The 21,005-nt window shown below is 46.9% G+C and overlaps 1 protein-coding gene and 1 pseudogene across 2 annotated transcripts in view; both read right to left on the reverse strand.

Moving 5' to 3' along the window:
• The window catches only part of LOC147029176 (uncharacterized), a 157,277-nt pseudogene that overhangs the window by 81,885 nt on the left and 54,387 nt on the right, over positions 1-21,005 (reverse strand). The window contains exons 5-8 of the transcript XR_015056977.1: positions 16,170-16,339; positions 15,746-16,055; positions 9,319-9,388; positions 8,801-9,088 (exon numbers count right to left, since the gene is read on the reverse strand). The product of XR_015056977.1 is annotated as an uncharacterized LOC147029176 (transcript). The remainder of the gene's footprint in view (positions 1-8,800; positions 9,089-9,318; positions 9,389-15,745; positions 16,056-16,169; positions 16,340-21,005) is intronic.
• Positions 9,327-19,518, reverse strand: LOC147029177 (uncharacterized). The gene is made up of 2 exons (XM_085876410.1): positions 9,856-19,518; positions 9,327-9,560 (listed from the first exon to the last, which is right to left on the reverse strand). Exon 1 carries the CDS (start codon positions 15,576-15,578, stop codon positions 14,820-14,822), a length of 759 nt encoding a protein of 252 aa, XP_085732536.1. The 5' UTR covers positions 15,579-19,518; the 3' UTR covers positions 9,327-9,560; positions 9,856-14,819.

Genomic DNA, 21,005 nt, shown 5'->3' on the forward strand with positions numbered 1-21,005 from the left:
TATACATATACATATACATATACATATATATACACATATATATACGTATATATATATACATATATATATATATATATATATATATATATATATATATATACATATACATATATACATATATATTGTTGTGGTTGACGAAATTCGCAAACCACCATTCAGGTCCCTTAGGTGAGATATCTCTGTAAGTATATGTGTAGTTAGGCCCAAACCCGTTGTTTCGAGGGAATAAATGTCATTCAGTCGGGCTGCGACTCTTCAGGATAGCCGTTTTTCTTTTACTATCTTTATTTTGGACCAGCCGCCATACTACCACCACCAACCAGAACGCCGCTTCACAACAACAACCACCAACCAGAACGCCGCTTCACAACAACAACCACCAACCACAACGCCGCTTCACAACAACAGCCACGACCTTTACCGTCACAACTCGCCACCATCGCATCACCGTCATTCCCACGCCACTTGTGGGCGCCGATGCTGGACTCGTGCAGGGCGCACCGAGCAGTGTGTTCAGAGACATCACAGACTTTCCGAAGAAAAACGGATCAAAAACGACTCACGCCCACTTCTGTTCCGTCCTATCGGAGAGCGTGGGGCGATTTGGCCCCGCCTCCAGGGCGTTGGAGTGAGGTCGCGATATGCAAATTCATGGATCAAAAAGCATTCACGCCCACTTTTCCTCGGTCCAATGGGGAGCCAGTTGGAGGTGAAGGGTCGGAGGTAAAGGGTCAAAGGTGGGGGAGCGAGGCCACGGGGGATATAAACGGCCGCGCTCGCCAAACAGTTCAGTTGGCAGTTGTGAGTTCGGAGGGGAGAAGTCAAGAGTGAAGAGTTGGGACAAGCCAAGAGAGGAGACGGAGAGGGCGATTAGACGGAGCTGTGGAGAGGTGGCGGCGGCGAAGGCGGACGAGGGGGTGCTCGCGTCGGTGCCGGGAGCTGCAGACGGAGAGGCCAGCAACGCGACCGAGGTCGAGGTGGAGACGCTCGTCGCGGGACCCGAGACAGGGTGATATCCGCCATCCCCCGAGCATCAACAACCCCCTCCTGTTTCCCCCCGCGCTGAGATAGTGCGACAAGGGGGCCCCTTTCCCACCCCCTACCAGACACTGTCCACGAGGCCCGCGGAGTTGAGGCGCCACCGCCGCTCTGCGTCTCATCATCAGACGGGTAGGCCCGACACGGTCTCGGCCCCAGGCCCGTCTACCCTCCTCATCCTGGAGGGTGGTTCTTTTTCTTTTGCTTTGGGTATCTGTGTTGTCGGCGCCGTCTGTGAAGTAAAATTGTATAAGTGTTGCCGTGTGCTCGGTAGTCGGATAGCTCTGCATTGTGTTTCTCTTTTATATTTGCTTTTTGTGTAATATTGTGTTTCCCTTTTACATGTGCTTTTGGTGTAATTGTATATGTGTGCTTCCCGTTCATCGCGAAATAAATGTGAGTTATGTTGAACTGTTTTCCCGCTTCGCTTCGTCTTTTCTTTCATTGAATCTCCATCTTGCTTCACGTAAAGGGTTGGTCGTGGGCTAAAACACCCGATAATTAATCGAACTGTCGAGGCCGACGAATAACACCGCTCGGTTATCCCGATAGTACGGAACGGGTCGCTTAAAGTGGCCCGTGTCCGAAGTCGACCTGCGGCGAGGTGCGATCGCCCGGTCTACCCTCCGTGTGGGTACTTAGGTAGGTCGAATTTGGCGAGCAACCCTATCCCACGCGGGGGCCGATTGGCACGATCGTGGTGAGACCGAAAGGTCCACCCGTGACTGGTTCCCGGCGTTAGTCCGAGAGGGTCACGACTGGATTGTCCGTCCGGTGGGCGACGTGCCGCGATTCGAGTTACGTGGCCGTTCGCACGCCGGCGGGCGCGAATCCGCAACAATATATACATATACATATACATATATATATATATACATATATATACATATATGTATATATATATAGTACATGGCCAAAAGTATGGGTCCCTTCATGGATTTGGTTATTTCAGAAACCCCCATTGCTGACAGGTGTATAAAATCAAGCACACAGCCATGCAATCTCCATAAACAAACATTGGCAGGAGAATGGGCCGTACTGAAGAGTTCAGTGACTTTCAATGCTGCACCGTCATAGGATGCCACCTTTCCAACAAGTCAGTTCATAAAATTTCTGCTCTGCGAGAACTTCCCCGATCAACTGTAAGTGCTGTAATTGTGACGTGAAATTGTGGAGGAGCAACAACAGCTCAGCTGCAAAGTGGTAGGCCACAGAAGCTCACAGAATGGGACTGCCGAGTGCTGAAACACGTAGCACAGAAAAAAATGCAAAAATGCAAAAAATTAAATTAAATTAAATTAAATTAAAAAACAAAAATCGGTCGTCAGTTGCAACACTCACTAACGAGTTCCAAACTGCCTCTGGAAGCAAAGTCAGCACAAACACTGTTCATCGAGAGTTTCACGAGATGGGTTTGTAGACCGAGCAGCCGCATACAAGCCTAAGATCACCATGCGCAATGCCAAGCGTCAACTGGAGTGGTGTGAAGCTCACCACCATTGGACTCTGGAGCAGTGGAAACACGTTCTCTGGAATGATGAATCACACTTCACCATATGGCAATCCGATGGATGAATCTGAGTTTGGTAGATGCCAGGAGAACGCTACCTGCCCGTATGTATAGTGCCAACCGTAAAGTTTGGTGGAGGAGGAATAATGGTCTGAGGCTGATTTTCATGGTTCAGGCTTGGCCCCTTCGTTCTACTGAAAGGAAGCCTTAATGCTGCAGCATACAGTGACATTCCAGATGAGTGTGTGCTTCCAACTTTGTGGCAACAGTTTGGGGAAGGCCCTTTCCTGTTTCAGCATCACAATGACCCCGTGCACAAAGCAATGTCCCTGCAGAAATGGTTTGTCGAGATCGGTGTGGAAGAACTTGACTGGCCTGCACAGAGCCCTGACCTCACCCCATTGAACACCTTTGGGATGAATTGGAACGCCGGCTGCGAGCCAGACCAAATCGCTCAACATCAGTGCCCGACCTCACAAATGCTCTTGTGGCTGAATGGAAGCAAATCCCCGCAGCAATGTTCCAACATCCAGTGGAAAGCCTTCCCAGAAGAGTGGAGGCTGTTGTAGCAGCAAAGGGGGAACAAACTCCATATTAATGCCAATTATTTTGGACAAACAGGTGTCCACATACTTTTGAACATGTGGTGTGGTGTGGTGTGGTGTGGTGTGGTGTGATATATATGTGTCCATATATATTTATATACATATATATGTATATATGGAAATATATATTTATAAACATATACATATATATAGTAATGCGCCACTTAACGACGGGGTTACGTTCTGAGAAACGCGTCGTGAAGCGACGTCGTCGTTGTGCGAACATCATTTTTTTTTCGTTTTCGAACATCGTACTTACACAAACCTAGACACCTCGGCTTTATGGTGTAGCCTATTGCTCCTCGGATACAAACCTGTACAGCATGTTACTGTACTGAATACTGTCGGCAATTGTAACACACATCCAAGAGAGACGGAAGACGCGTTAGATTTACCTTTGTGCTGTTCATGACGACCATTGGTGTTGTTAGCAGCAGCTTACAATCTCCTCTCGCATCGATTATAGAAAGGTGAATAATTAGCGTTTGGATTTTATAAATACGTAATCATTGCATCGATGTTACAATTTACAAATGAAGAAACGAGCTCCTGTCAATTGCGTGATATATTTTCGGAACGGTGCGATTGTTTTAACAACATAAAAAGCTTCACCAAAAATAAATCTGTGTTTTAATGTCGACTGTAACAACGATTTATTTGCGGAATTCTTCAATTCAAAGTTAATTTACTTGCTGGAAGGTAAACGTGCAAACATTGGTTCAGTTTGAAAGCCGATTTCCTTGAATCCCGATTTATCATGATCATGTTTTTTTGCGATGAAGTTTTATGGACCTCAATGATCGCATTATAACAGGGCCACACTGTCGTTTATCATTATGAGGTCTTATGTACTGTACAGTGTACATAATTGTATGTGCTATTTTTATACGAGGCTGCATCACTCGGCGATAGGAATTTTTCAGTTACATATTTTTTTCTTTTCAGAGCTGGCAGATCCGTCGTATATGCGATCCGTCGTTGCCCAGAACGTCGTTAAGCGGCGCATGACTGTATATACATGAAAGCAGCATGAGTAGGGGGGGTCCATCCAGACGACAGGTATACCAAGGTGTGGGGGGGGAGAGGGGTGGGAGATTGAAAGACAGTGTGAAGGCAGGGGAAAGAAGTGTGTGGGGAGGGAAGGAGAAGGCAGCATGAGTGGAGGGCAAGGTAAGGCAGTGTGAGGGGAGGGTCTGTCCAGCCATAACCACAATCCAGACATAACCACCATCCAGACACGTATGGAGATAACTGTCTGGACATAAACACCATCCGGATACATCAGGAGTTAACCGCCATCCAGATACGTGCAGAGATAACTACCATCCAGATATGTCTGGGGAAGGGAGTGTTTGGGGTGGGTCTGTCTGAACATAGCCACTGTTCAGACGACAGGTATATGAACGGGAGGAGGGGAAAAAATAGAGGGGGGAAGACGAAGGGGTGGAGGAGTGAGGAGGGGTGGAGAAGGGAAGGCAGCATGAAGGGAGGGGAAAGGAGGGGAAGGCAGCATCAGGAGAGGGCAAGGTAAGGCAGTGTGAGGGGAGAGTCCATCCAGAAATAACCAGCATCCGCACACGTATGGAGATAATCACCATTCGGACACGTGTGGAGATAATCACCATCCGAATATGTGCAGAGATAACCACCATCCGAATATATGCAGAGAAACCACCATCTGAATATCTGCGGATATAACCGCCATCCGAATGTGCAGAGATAACCATCATCCGAATATGTGCAGAGATAACTACCATCGGGGCATAACCACCGTCCAGATATGTTCCGAGACAGAGAGAGACAGAGAGGGGAGGAGGGAGTAGGAGAGGGGGTGGAAGTAGAGGGGAGGAGGGGAGAGGGGGTGTAAAAGAGGGGGTGATTCCAGCAGATGTGACATACAGTTTAACGGCACACACAATGATGAATCGCCCTGCCTGCGAAACACCGGGATGACAGTTTATAGCTGGGTCAGGATTTGAACCCAGGCAAGACAGCTTCGATCGAGTGTGCGTACCTCTTAGCTATCATGCTGTGATGTCAACGAAACGTTTCTGCTGGTTCGCGGGCGCCAGCAGTGATTGGTTCGCGGGCGCCAGCAGTGACCACTATTTTCGTTGTGTCTGTGTGTCTGTTTGTGACCCTCTCCACAGCATCGCTCCATGACGTTTGATGCGATCTTGATGAAACTTGGACACAAGCAAGATATCATGATGTAGTTGTGTCTTTTTGTATGAGGGACATCCCACACCCCTTGTGGGCGGAGCCACGCCCACTTGAACTTTTTATTAGTTTACGGGTGCCAGCAGTGACCATTATTTTTGTTGTGTCTGTGTGTCTGTCTGTTGGGTTGTCGATCTAGTCGAAAAAAAAATCTCAAAAAAAAATTTTTGGACATTTTTTTTCTACCCTTATCAGTATTTCCGTCGATATGTTTGTCTGTTGGGTAGTCAATCGAGTCGAAAAAATACCCTTATTATCAGTATTTCCGTCGATATGTTGGGAAGTCGATCCAGTCGGAATTTTTTTTTTTTTAAATTTTGAAATTTGTTCTACCCTTATTATCAGTTTTTCCGTCGATACGTTTGTCTGTCTGTGTCTGTTGGGTAGTCGATCCAGTCGAAAATTTTTTTTTTTTTTTTTTTTAATTTTTGAAATTTGTTCTTCTCTTATGAGTTTTTCCGTCGATATGTTTGTTTGTCTGTCTGTTCGGTCCAGTGCTCCGTTAATACAATGGCGATTTCGATGAAACTTGGTGGGTGGGTTCATACCATGACCCAGTTGTGTGCAAATGAGAACCGTTGCTATGGACACCACCGTTGCCGAGCAACGGGACTTTGAAATTTTTGAAAAATCATTAAAAAAATTATTTTTTCGAAAATCAAAAATCGGGCCACCAGTGACTGTGGGCAGTACATTCAGCCATATTGTCAAAAATTTCCAGCCGAATCCTATGAAAACTGTTGGAGAAGATAGACTTTGAATGAACCCTGGTCGAAAACAATAAAAAAAAACTAAGTTCGTTATATCTCAGAGACTACGAGTCAGATATACATGAAACTGGTATGGTAGGTTCATGATATATCCGAGTTATGTGTGAGAAAGAACCGTTGCTATGGACCCCTCCGTTGCCGAGCAACGGCCGAAAAACCTCTAAATGTGGGTTATTTTAACGAAAAAACAATCTGCAGCATTAACCCTTGAAGCTGGAATCATGAATTTTCTTGTGCTTAATCCTCAGGTCATCCCCATCGAACAGGCCCATCGCGTCAGGTTCTATTGGGTAGGCGACTACCCATGTCCGCCTACCGGCTTGTCTGTCTGTCTGTCTGTCTGTTCGGTCCAGTGCTCCGTTAATACAATGGCGATTCGATGAAACTTGGTTGGTAGGTTCAGACCATGACCTAGTTGTGTGCAAATGAGAACTGTTGCTGTGGACACCACCGTTGCTGAGCTGTCTGTTTGTGACTCTCTCCAGAGCATAGTTCCATGGCGTTTGATGCGATCTTGATGAAGCTTGGACACAAGCTAGATATCATGGTCGAGTTGTGTCTTTTTGTATGAGGGGTGTCCCACGCCCCTTGTGGGCGGAGCGATGCCCACTTGAACTTTTTATTTATTTTTATATTTTTTCTCGATTTTTTTCTCGCAATTTAATTTCCGAGAAGCTGTGCGTAATGTCCATAAGTACAACATATAAAAAAATCCGATTTGATTTGGTCAATTTTGACGGAAGAGATAGGTTTTTACGGTAAGGCTTCTTCGAAAGCTTCCACTAACTCAATTGTCCCTATCGTGGCATTGTTCAATAATGCTCGCGAACCATCGTCGCCTCCCGGCTTGTGTTTTTTTATATTTATATTTAACTATGCAGTCGTGATCGCAGAACAACGTGGGGCCAAATCAGGTGAGTGGCGTCTGAACATTCTTCAAGTAGATTGATATTGTATTCAGTGACAGTGGGAATACTGTAGAGCGCTCACCAAGTGGCTTAAGCACTCCAACGAGATTGTTGATCAGGAACAGCTCGTTTGGCACGCGATTAACAATCACCAAACCATCATATTAAATACACACCTCCCGGAGATGCCCGGAATATCAAATATGCCCGAATTGGACAACTGATTCTAGGCGTCAGAACTGCTGCCAAGTTCAATTCTGGAAATTAAATTTTGTAATTTGGCTTAGTTTACGAGATTCTTGAGCTTATGGCATGTGCGGAAATTAAATAAAGCTACGAACACTGGCGTCTCCGGGTGTTTGTAAGCACTGCAATGTATCCAGCGATTCGTAGCTATGACGAACAGGCATTCAATAATATGAGTGAGGAAAGTGAAAAAAGAACGAAATAATTATCGTTAAGAAATCTTTGCGCCTGTTCCAAGTCAAGGCATGTTTTAGTAGGCCGAAAAACAAGGCGGATTCAGACCCCAGTGAGGTAACCCAGAAGACGCTTTAAGACCCCATAGAGTGAGGTGGCCGAGGATGTGCCTGATAAAAGGATAATTAAATAAGTCTGTTAATCATCTTCAAAAGGGGTGTTTTAATGAACCCAAACACTCAATTTTCACCCTCGTACTTTCTTAGAGTTCCCTGAGTATGCATGCAAAGTTTCAGGCTGCGAGGTTTCATGGTTTTGGAGTTATGGACACACACACACGCACGCACGCACGCACACACGTATAGATTCGGAAAAAAAATTGGCAATACAAGCGGGGCAGGGGAAGTGAGGGGGGCCTTTATAGATGCAGTGTCCATGGCTCTGGGGTCTCTTAATCCAGATATGGTGCACAAGTGGGTGGAAGCTTTCAGAAAATTTCTCAAAACATTTTCTTGAGATATTTGGTTCCCACCAGTGTGTAGCACGCCTACCTTGCTCGAAACGAAATATAACCGTTTTTGTGATGTACCCCTCTCCAATTCAGGGATCATCTATTTATTACATACTAATGAAGTGCTCTTTTTTACTTTACCCTCCCACCATTTCCCCCATATTCTGCACCCTTCCTATCGCATCTCCTAAACTTTTCTCCAGTCTCTCCTTAATCCTTCCACACTACGCATGCTTGACCCTTCTTTATCTCTTCTTTTTACCTCTGCTACCGAAGGTGAAGAAGGTTATGTTTTCACCCCTTTCTGTCCGTTTGTCTGTGTGCAGGATATCTCAAAAAATTGTGGATGGATCCGGATGAAATTTTGTGGACAGGTTCGGCGTTTGACAAGGACGAACTGATTAGATTTTGATGAAGATCCAGATCCGACACAGAATTATTAAAGTGATTCTTCACCATTGAGAGATCGGGCCAAAAACAATATACAGCATGATATTTCAAAAATGCATTGGGCCCGATATGTTCTCGTGGATCAGGCATTACGTGGCGGAGGTCTGCGCTCTACCGAGTGCCCTTCGAGTTTTTAAATGCAGCAGCATACACCAACTTTCCTTGAAAGTTTTTGGAACACGAGCAACAAAAACAATCCAAAGACTCATACCAGATTGGGAGCTTGCTCCATCCTCCTCCGGATGAAGGCTGCATACGTCACTTATCCTGATTCCGATGACCCCTCCATCATTCTGAAACTGTCCATCGTTACCCGTTGACGTCAACAAGCTGAGCTTCTGGGCACAGTGAGACAGCTCTTGACTCACGGTATTCAGCATCGAGCACAAAACACCCACTAGGGCAGAGCCCGTAGGTTGGATGGCTCGCAGTTCCGAGTATGAATAAATGAAGTTATGCAGCTCGGCGTACATTGCAAAAGCAAACTTGTGTTTGGCGATCGATAACAGCTCGGCTCTCAACATGTCAGACTCTGTGCAGGTTCGAAGCAACTCTTGGCTCTCGATGCCCAGCTCCTTAATCATGACTTGGGCCGTTTCCAATCTTAGGCCCCGTGATGTCAGCCACGTCGTGAAGGTCAGCAACTCAGCCATAGTCTGCCAGATGACACAAAACACGTACTCATCGTCAGGTGTGCATTTCTCCATATATGGTATTACTAAGAACTTTTTGATCCTCAGTGCACCATGACCGAGGACTCCTCGTCTCACATTAATGTACCTTCAAAATTCAAATCAAATCACCAACCCAAACACTCACACAATATTGTGAATGATCCCGCACCACTGGTTATTTCACGGCCCTGGACGCACGCACACCTGCACACCTGCCCACCTGTGGGGTCGTGGTTTTGGCTCAAGTCTTTCACGAGCCGACTGCTCAAGCTTGCAGTTCGACTGGAGTCGATTTGGACAGGAATTCGAAATTGGTTCAGGGTGCTGGCGATAGCTCTCCGACTCTTCGCCAAAGGACAGGTGTGTGTGTGTGTGTGACCTTTAACATCCACCAAATGATCCCAGCAGACGGATCACACGCCGACTTGATGCACCTTGGGATGCGTGGCCGTACCTGCGAAGCACGAAGCCAACCGTTTTATCGTCGGCTCGGGAATCGAACCGAACGGACACACAACACACGATCCCGTCCCACGTGGGGGATGGTTCAGGACGACAAGCCGCTATGTCCGAGCATTGTTCCTCACCAACAATCCACACTAACGTACAGTGAGTGCTCTGTAAACAAACCGCCTGGTTAAAGGTTCCTTCGCACGGATGGCATTTCGGATACACGTCATGATCTCCCCATCCAATTCAAACCCCAAACAACGTGAGCCACAAATCAATGAAATATTTGAAAATCTGACCCGCACAGCTGTTGATCCCGGAGTCAAAAAAAAACACACACACAACTGTTTATTGTTGTTTAAAGGACGTAAAGCCGAAAAAATTAAATAAACGGCGACCGAAGATACACAAGCGCAGCCAGAAATATGTCGTCTTGTCCCAAAAATAAAAATAAAACTATCATAATAAAGGTCTCAACCTCGATGGTTTATGTTATAATGATTGACCATCGAATAGAACAATGCGGAGAGCGGACAAGGTGCGTGGCTCCAGGTACTGTGAAAAGGACATATTCCTCAATTCCGAGCTGCAGTTTCGTGTCAGAGACTCGGGAAAGATAGGGAGGACTATTCAATGGGACCTCGTGTCCAAGACTCAGTAAACATTGAGAGGACTATTCAATGGGACCTCGTGTCCAAGACTCGGGAAACATGGGGAGGACTATTCAATGGGACCTCGTGTCCAAGACTCGGGAAACATTGAGAGGACTATTCAATGGGACCTTGTGTCCAAGACTCAGTAAACATTGAGAGGACTATTCAATGGGACCTCGTGTCCAAGACTCGGGAAACGTAGGGAGGACTATTCAATGGGACCTCGTGTCAAAGACTCAGTAAACATTGGGAGGACTATTCAATGGGACCTCGTGTCCAAGACTCGGAAAACATTGGGGGGACTATTCAATAGTACCTCGTGTCCAAGACTCAGTAAACATAAGGAGGACTATTCAATGGTACCTCGTGTCCAAGACTCGGTAAACATAGGGAGGACTATTCAATGATATCTCGTGTCCAAGACTCGGTAAACATAGGGGGGACTATTCAATAGTACCTCGTGTCCAAGATTCAGTAAACATAGGGGGGACGATTCAATAATACCTCGTGTCCAAGACTCAGTAAACATAGGGAGGACTATTCAATGGGACCTCGTGTCCAAGACTCAGCAAACATTGAGAGGACTATTCAATGGGACCTCGTGTCCAAGACTCGGTAAACATTGGGAGGACTATTAAATGGGACCTCGTGTCCAAGACTCAGTCAACATTGGGAGGACTATTCAATGGGACCTCGTGTCCAAGACTCGGTTAACATAGGGAGGACTATTCAATAGTACCTCGTGTCCAAGACTCAGTAAACATAGGGAGGACTATTCAATGGGACCTCGTGTCCAAGACTCAGTAAACATTGAGAGGACTATTCAATGGGACCTCGTGTCCAAGACTCGGGAAACATGGGGAGGACTATTTAATGGGACCTCGTGTCCAAGACTCGGTAAACATTGAGAGGACTATTCAATGGGACCTCGTGTCCAAGTCTCAGTAAACATAGGGAGGACTATTCAATGGGACCTCGTGTCCAAGACTCAGTAAACATAGGGAGGACTATTCAATGGGACCTCGTGTCCAAGACTCGGAAAACATTGGGGGGACTATTCAATAGTACCTCGTGTCCAAGACTCAGTAAACATAAGGAGGACTATTCAATGGTACCTCGTGTCCAAGACTCGGTAAACAGAGGGAGGACTATTCAATGGGACCTCGTGTCCAAGTCTCAGTAAACATTGGGAGGACTATTCAATGATATCTCGTGTCCAAGACTCGGTAAACATAGGGGGGACTATTCAATAGTACCTCGTGTCCAAGACTCAGTAAACATTGAGAGGACTATTCAATGGGACCTCGTGTCCAAGACTCGGGAAACATGGGGAGGACTATTTAATGGGACCTCGTGTCCAAGACTCGGTGAACATTGAGAGGACTATTCAATGGGACCTCGTGTCCAAGTCTCAGTAAACATAGGGAGGACTATTCAATGGGACCTCGTGTCCAACACTCGGTAAACATTGGGAGGACTATTCAATGGTACCTCGTGTCCAAGACTCAGTAAACATAGGGGGGACGATTCAATAATACCTCGTGTCCAAGACTCAGTAAACATAGGGAGGACTATTCAATGGGACCTCGTGTCCAAGACTCGGGAAACATAGGGAGGACTATTCAATGGGACCTCGTGTCCAAGACTCGGGAAACATATGGAGGACTATTCAATGGGACCTCGTGTAAAAGACTCGGGAAACATAGGGAGGACTATTCAATGGGACCTCGTGTCCAAGACTCGGGAAACATATGGAGGACTATTCAATGGAACCTCCTGTCCAAGACTCGGTTAACATAGGGAGGACTATCCAATGGTACCTTGTGTCCAAGACTCGGTAAACATAGGGAGGACTATTCAATAGTACCTCGTGTCCAAGACTCAGTAAACATAGGGAGGACTATTCAATGGGACCTCGTGTCCAAGACTCAGTAAACATAGGGAGGACTATTCAATGGGACCTCGTGTCCAAGACTCAGTAAACATAGGGAGGACTATTCAATGATACCTTGTGTCCAAGACTCGGTAAACATTGGGAGGACTATTCAATGCGACCTCGTGTCCAACACTCGGTAAACATTGGGAGGACTATTCAATGGTACCTCGTGTCCAAGACTCGGTAAACATAGGGGGGACTATTCAATAGTACCTCGTGTCCAAGACTCAGTAAACATAGGGAGGACTGTTCAATGCGACCTCGTGTCCAACACTCGGTAAACATTGGGAGGACTATTCAATGGTACCTCGTGTCCAAGACTCGGTAAACATAGGGGGGACTATTCAATAGTACCTCGTGTCCAAGACTCAGTAAACATAGGGAGGACTATTCAATGGTACCTCATGTCCAAGACTCAGTAAACATAGGGAGGACTATTCAATGGTACCTCGTGTCCAAGACTCAGTAAACATTGGGAGGACTATTCAATAGTACGTAATGTCCAAGACTCGGTAAACATACTGAGGACTATTCAATCATAACTCGTGTCCAAGACTCGGTCAACATAGTGAGGACGATTCAATGGGAGCATCCAAGACTCAGTAAACATAGGGAGGATGATTCAATGGTACCTCGTGTCCAAGAACTTGGTAAATGTTGGGAGGCTGGAAGACTGTTCAATGATTGTGTCCAAGACTCGGTAAATGTTGGGAGGCTGGAAGACTGTTCAATGATGGTGTCCAAGACTCGGTAAATGTTGGGAGGACTATTCAACAGTAGCATCCAAGACTTATGAAACGTTGGGAGGACGATTCAATAGCAGCGTTCACGACTTATTAATCATTGGGAGCACGATTCAGTCGTGGAGTCCAGGATTCAGTAAACGTTGGGAGGACTACTTTATAGTGGCATCCAAGACTCGGTGAACATTGGGAGGTCTATTCTTTGGTAGCATCCAGGATTCAGTGAACGTTGGGAGAACTATTCAATGTCAACCTCATATCCATTTCAATCCCTTGGTGACTCTGTGCTTGTACTGCTCTGGCAGACATTGCATCTTGGCCACAAAACAAAAAACCCCACAAACCAACACACACAAAAAACCATCAAGCAAAGACACAAACCACCAACAAAACACACCAACCAAACCCCACAAACAAAAAACCCACAAAGAACCAAACACATAAACAAGAAAGATGTCGTGCATAGCATGATACTTGCGAAATCCAAAAAACAAATTTGACCTCAAAAATAATTGGTGGTTGAATTAAATGACCAAATGTGCAATTCCTCGTCTAATGTCAAGTCTATCGGAAGAAAATTGAGGATTTTAGAAATCCAACCTTAGTTGTTGACCTTTGGTCGATGTTGACCTCAAAAATATTATTGGTCAGTCCATTTTGTTATTCTGTATTCTGTCTGTGAGTCTCTCTGCTTATCGCCGACAGGTTGCAATTTTAAACCGATCTTCATGAAACGTCACCACATGGTAGAGGATGTCATAAGGAAGAAGCCAATTGTTTTTGAGGTCAAAAGGTCAACAACATGGGACAAAGGTCAACAACTTAGGTGAGATTTCTAAAATCCTCAATTTTCATCCAATTGACTTGAAATTGGAAGAGGATTTATATTTCAGGTCACTGAATTCAGCCAGTCAATTATTTTTGAGGTCAACATCGACCAAAATGTCAACATAGGCCAAAGGTAAACAACTTAGATGAGATTTCTAAAATCCTCAATTTTCATCCAATTGACTTGAGATTTGAAGAGGATTTATATTTCAGGTCACTGAATTCAACTCGCCAATTATTTTTGAGGTGAACATCAAACAAAACATCAACAGAGGCCAAAGGTCAACAACTTCGGTGAGATTTCTGAAATCCTCAATTTTCATCCGATTGACTTGAAATTTGAAGAGGATTTATATTTCATGTCACTGAATTCAACCAGTGAATTATTTTTGAGGTCAACATAAACCACGAGGTCAGAGGCCCAAGGTCAATAACTAAGGTGGTATTTCTGAAATCCTCAATTTTCATCCCATTGACTTGAAATTTGAAGAGGATTTGCCTGTCAGGTGACTGAAATCAACCAGACAATTATTTTTGAGATTAACATGGACCAAAAGGTCAGCATGGGCCCAAGGTCAATAACTAAGGTGGTATTTCTAAAATCCTCAATTTTAATCTCATTGACTTGAAATTTGAAGAGGATTTGCCTGTCAGGTCACTGAATAGTGGGGCAGATAACCTCATATATGGAATGTATTGTGCATTTTATGACTAAAGCATAAAATTTTCAGCAGTGTTTGTATATACCATAAAGTTCATTTTTCAGACGTGGAGCCACTTCAGATTTGACTTCTGAGCCCTATGAGAGGTCATTGACCTTGTACGATGAAAAATCTTCATTTTTGGCATTATCACAGGAAAAACCTCAATATACACCACTTTTTTAAAAGCTATTTTACCTGTTGCTGCACATACCTCTTACTTAGACTCCACATATATCCTACAGGTTACATTTTCTATGCAAACAATGACCTCAGCCGGTGTTTATTTACGCTGGATTAAACAAGTTTAACATATATGCATCTGTATCAATTATCTGAAGAATAGTGATGGACAGGGTGATAGTAATATAGTTCAGGCCATGTTTGTCCTCTGTAGATGATCTAACAGTCTCCTGAACATGAGCACAGGGCAGTGCACATGAGGGCTGCCTTGTTGCACTTGCAGCGCCCGATGCACCCCTGCTTGCACCCACAGTGTATCAGTTCGTAGCAGGATTGTGATGCTTCTGGAAGGGTGGTCCAGAGTGGCTGCCATCCTGTTGCATCCTTTACCCATCCCCAATCAGAAGGGCTTGTGAGCTCAGGGTCAGGAACTAACGCCTGGTTCCAGATGTTGGCCTGGCAGGTGGCACGCATGATGTGTTGCCTCAGAGCAGCCTGTGTGGGTGGGATATTCTCCAGGGTCCTGGACTTCTGAGTGAAGAGCTGTTTCCTCGCTTCATTTACCTCCATGGTGTCGCTGGTTCTGTCGGACATCAGCACCACGAAGCGCTCCATTCGTGACATGGACAGCTCGCTCACAGCACCTGGCACCCATGAGAGCTCTTCAAAGGCCTGAGTCACTTCAGGGAGAGCCGTCCACGTGTCCCAGGCACTCTTCTTTCGCCTGCCGCCGAATGCAGAGACAGTGTCGCATCCTGTGATTGCATGGAAGACTGGGAGAGTGGCACAGGTTATTGGATCCAGCTTGCCAATCACTTTGTGTACACCAATGTACCTGAAACTGACGCCAGCACCAAGAGCTATCCACATTTCTTCCGACTTTATCATCAGGAATGCAGCCACAGCCAATACCACGACATCAGTGTCGACCGTGCGTATGGTCACTTTTGTGCTCCCTTTCTGCACAACATCTTCCATCCTGAAGCGTTAGCAAACTCCATTGGCGATGTTGGATGACACTTGTAGGAGGCGGTCATGTGAGACACACATCCCGAGATGGAAAAGTGTGTCAATGAGCCCCCTCTTGCGTTTGACAGCATGGACTTTCAGTGCAATGTAGAGTGGAAGTGGAGTTTCACAGTCACGGCTGTGACGCAAGGTGCTTGATGACTTCACTGCCCATGCATGTTTGAGACTGCACTGTTCGGGCGGCAGTTGTGGTGGCTGTGTCCACCAGCTGGGTCTGGTGTTTGATGTTGGCCCCATCCTGAATCATGTTAACCAGAGCCAAGAGTGTTGGTGGAACCGCTGCTTTCTGGCATTCGGACTGGAATGATCCATCAAAGGCAAACTTGGTGTCGAACATCTCTTTGCGCACCACCTGTGCTGCTCGCACCAAATGCATGGCATCACTGTCATGGTCACAGGCCTTCCTGAGAGCATCTCCAATGTCTTCTGCAAACGTCAGAAATGTGTTTCTTCCTTGTGAATGTGCTCTTAGGTCAGGGAAGGCAGACACGAGTCGGATCTTCAATCAGGTGGTATGAATCCGAGTCTCCACTGTGGCACCCAGCTGTTCCAGTCGGACCTTGTACAGGTCACCCAGGTCTGCCAGCTTGAAAACACGAGCACAATCGTCACCACGCATGTCCTCCATGAATGCCACCAACTCAGCAAAGGCGATGCCATGCAAACGAGCCTCATCCCCATGCTCATCCTTGGAGGCAGCTTGTCTGGCTCTTGTAGAGAATGCGGAGGCAGTTGCGGTGATACTTGGCGTCGAGGGTAATCATGTCCCCGGGGACAAGTTTGGCCAACAGCTCCGTGTCCTCCAGCTCTAAGGCACACTTCCGAACATGCATGTCTATCTGTTTGGTTGACGCTTCATGTAAGCATTCAGAGCCAGCTGACTCATTGCAGAAGAAACACACAGGCTCTGTGAGCTTCACGTGGCTGTGAGCAGACCGTGTGTGAACAGTCGAACCACCACTTGAACTCCGCTGTACTCGTCGCTGAAGCTTTGTTTGGTTGTACTTTAACCGGCAGGTTTTATGCCACAGAGCACTGTGTGCAATCAGCGTTGGTCTCTACGCCACCTCCATCGTCCAATCTGTCTAGATTCAGCTTAGTCGGCATGTGGCCAATGTCCTGAAACTGGAGGAGGTCCTTTGCCAATGACACATAACTGCTACCCACAGGTTTCTTGCTGGATTTGGCTGGACACTGCAAGGCTTCCCATGTTTCTGCTTGGCAAAGAATACAAAGCTTCCAGTTAGTTGGGCAAGGTGGCTTGGGTTGCTTGGATGTGCTGCAAGGTTGAGTTGGATCTATCAAGATATGGCGTTTTGACATGGTGACAGCGTCCTACACTACCCTGTGAATATAGTTTCTTCAGGATTGCCACCACCAGTTGTTAAACAGTTCTATAATCTAAAGATAGCTGTTAGCAGTGTAGTGTATTGGCCTGCGGGGGCCGGGCACAATGCGGGGAGCATTGTGGAGACGTGGAGGAGTGGTTTTGGAGGTCACGTGCCTGCAAGGGATAAAGGTATTCGCGCCGCCTGAGGCGTTGTGTAGTATGTAGTAGTGTGCATCCGGACAGGCAATAAACAGTGTTCGACAATCCTCACGACTATCCGAATCCCGCTGCTCTCCGGACATTACAGTGGCGACGAGGAGGTTTCGGATCGGCGTGTGCAAAGTGCCTGGGTTACGTCGGTATTGACTTGGAGTCTTTGGCCGGGGCGATTGGATCGCTGCAGCGAGTAACTCAGCGCAACTCGCGCGGTTCGAGTTCAACACGGGGCGAGGGTCCCAGGGAAGCGCATCGCGACTTTCACGCGCACAGCTTCGGAGCGCGTCGAGTCCTGCAGCCTGACGTCCCGCCGGCGCCTGCGAGTCGCGTTGAGTGGACGACGGCCGCGCTCGGAGTTCGTTTTATTTCTGCTTTGCAAGCCTCGAGAATGATTTCTGCGAGGCCACGGCTAAAGGACGAGGACATGAAGTTCAGCTCAGACGCGGCGTCGGCTGTCGCACAAGCTCTGAGGAATGTCTGGGGTCTCGATGGTCGGTGCGCAGCAGATGATCCAGGGGTCAGCGCAATGTTCCAGGCGCGCACAGCCACACGCACGGTCTTCGGCGCGGGTCGTGACCGAGCGTTGCAATGCAGTCAGTCGGACGGCGGTCTGAGCACTCGGGGACGTCTACGGTGTGTGTGCAGAGAGTCAGTGCCCATCATAACGGTCATGGTTGGCGGTGTGCGAAGCGACCCCTACGTCCCGGGTCGAGACCTACTGCCGGTACGGTGTTTTGTGCATGGCGTACACTTTTACGCCCCGGGTCGAATCTTGCAGCCTGGGCCTAGCGATCCCGGCGACCCGGAGCAGGAGATGCTGCCGATGTTGAACCTGTTTTCAATTGGTCCGAAGGTGACAAGACCAATAACAGTGGAGGTCGAGATGATCGGGGCACTGATGCTGCCAATGTTGAACCGGTTTTCAATTGGTCCGAAGGTGACAGGACCAATGCCAGTGGAGGTCGAGATGATCGGGGCACAGATCGTGTGTCGAGTTGAGTCCGCTCGTGCTACCCTCGCATTGCACACGTATGCCGGTGAAGCGCTACCGGCGGTTGGCAGGGCACACGTCTTGGTTGCCCATCAGGGTCAGCGCGTTTCGCTCCCGCGGTTCGTGGTGCGAGGGGAGGGGCTCGCGGTTCCTGTTTCGGAGTTCGTACCTCCAGGTGCACCTGTGCCTCCTTCGAGACCCGAGAGTGAGGTTCTGGCGGCAGCAGCCGCGACGATGCAACGTGGGCTGCCGTTCATTGCCTCCGGCAACGACGGTATGGGGGTCTGGAGCAACGGGAGCCGTGCCAGCAGTGACGGGCTCCCGCGCTCCTGCTACGCTCATGGTTCAGTGCACACCCGTGTCGTTCAGGTGATTTCAGCGGGGGATTGGAGCGAGCCAGTCGCGTTCAAGAAGTTCGCGGACCGCGACCGTCGACGACAAGCAGTTCATCGCAACGCCGCGACGACAACCAAGAGACGGACACGCGATGTGATTCATGGGTTGCTGATTGTTGCGTATTTGATTTTCGTTGCACGAGTGATGTAATTTAGCCTTGTTAAGATAAATGCCGACAGTTCGCGTGTGAGCATAATATGTTTGGCTGGGATCAATCGATGGGATGTCCGATATGATCGATGTGATGTGAAGGGCTTGGGGGCGATCGTGGCGAATAAAGAGGTCTGGCCGATCTCCAGCTGCGAGGGCAGCCCACGGTTCGCTACCCTGTCATGTGTGGGGGTTATGCTGGGAGGACGCGCTGTACGTGAGGGCAAGGTTGCATTGGAGCAGACAATGTTTTTGTTGTTGTATGACACTGATACGTCTCCAGGCTGCGCTGACCGTCCGTGTGGACGTGCATGGTTTTCTGGGTTGGGTTGGATGCGCGGTTTTGGTGTGCGGCTCAGAGATCGGCTCAGAGCCGGGGCTGGTTCGCTGTTCAGCGTTACCCCCACCCCTGGTTTCGCCAAGGTTTCGCTCACGTCAACACGTTATATGGTGTGATGGGGTAGAGGTTGGAGTTATGGGCCGGGTGACACCAACGGCATTAGGGTTGCGGGTAGCAGATGAAGCACGGTTCCTTTTGTGCTCTCTCGTTTGGGTTTTGGTGCACGGCCGCCTGATTAACGCCATTTTTGGCTCTGGTTGTTTCCTGTGTGGTGGTGCCGATGCTTTTTGATTATTATCGTTTTGTACCTCTTTGCTTTTATGTCATAGTATTCTGTGCCGAATATGCTTATTATTATGATGGTCATTTTATAATCAGTTTTAGGTGGGAGGAGTGTGGTGTATTGGCCTGCGGGGGCCGGGCACAATGCGGGGAGCGTTGTGGAGGCGTGGAGGAGTGGTTTTGGAGGTCACGCGCCTGCAAGGGATAAAGGTGTTCGCGCCGCCTGAGGCGTTGTCTAGTCTGTAGTAGTGTGCATCCGGACGGGCAATAAACAGTGTTCGACAATCCTCACGACTATCCGAGTCCCGCTGCTCTCCGGACATTACAACCAGAACCTCCAGGATGAGTCTGACAGGCTATCTGAAACACACAAAGCATAAATAGTGTTAGCGCAATCTAAGATGATTTTACGTGAAAATATCATAATGAAATGTGTTGGACCAATGAAAATTAAATGATTTAGATCATCAAAGTACCTGAAATTAACCACAAACACTCTGTAGGATATATATACACATCTTTATTGGAATAAAAATCCATTGTTTACATCGTTCAACATGTTTATAATGAAGGATGGGATGGTAAAAAAACAGTTATCTTCGATGTTCGAGGTCATTGACCTCTCAAGGTCATTAAAGGTCAAACACAGAATGGCTCCACGTCTGAAAAGAAACCTTATGGTATGTAGATGGTATGTTAGAACTTTCATGCTTTAGTCATGAATTGCACAATTGATTTGCCTCTCTGCCCCACGAGAAATCAACCAGACAATTATTTTTGAGATTAACATGGACCAAAAGGTCAACATGGGCCCAAGATCAATAACTCACGCGGTATTTCTAAATTTCCTCAATTTTAATCTCATCGACTTGAAATTTGAAGAGGAGTTGCATGTTTGCTCATTGAATTGAACGACCAATTTTTTTGAGATCAAATTTGTTTTCTGGATTTTGCAAGTGTCGTGCTCTGCACAACGTCTTCTTGTTTATTTGTCTTTTTAGCTGTCTGTGTGCAGGATAGTGATTCTTCACCATTGAGAGATAGGGCCAAAACGATACTGTACTGCATCGCATGATATTTCAAAAATGTATTGGGTCCGATGTGTCCTCGTGGATCAGGCATTACGTGGCGGAGGGATGCGCTCTACCGAGTGCATTCTCGTTGTGATTGTGATTATATTTATTGCCGAATAAAACAAGAGGCATTACTTTTGTACCGACCCTCATACAATTGGAATGCATGTCTATAAATTATGTACAATTGGAATTTCCAATCACACTTTACTCGGTGGCATAATGATTAGAGCATCATCTCTGATTCTGAGAGGTCGATGGTTCAAACACCAGCTGAGTTATACCAAAGACTTTAAAATGGTACGAGCTGCTTCCTCGTTTGAAGTTCAGGATTTAAAATGATTGAGCATGAACAAATAATTTTGGGAAGGCAATGGCAAACCACCCAGTCTAAACCTTGTCAAGAAACTGCTTTGGCAGCATTCAATACCCTATAAAGTGTATGGTACATCAAAATCAATTGAGAATGCGAGCACGTCAATAAAGTACTTGCTTTCAGGAACGTGATTTTATCTGAAGAGTATGTGTTATTTGAATTTGCATATGTTTATAGAGTACGTACGATTGGAATGTGATTACGTCTATAAAATACATATGA

Source organism: Eptatretus burgeri, chromosome 4 (genome assembly GCF_056783735.1).
Source record: "Eptatretus burgeri isolate ZD-2024b chromosome 4, Ebu_testis_v1, whole genome shotgun sequence".
Lineage (NCBI taxonomy): Eukaryota > Metazoa > Chordata > Myxini > Myxiniformes > Myxinidae > Eptatretus > Eptatretus burgeri.

Coding starts and splice junctions, on each gene's coding strand:
- LOC147029177 (XM_085876410.1), bottom strand. CDS start 15,578: ATGGAAGATGTTGTGCAGAAAGGGAGCACAAAAGTGACCATACGCACG.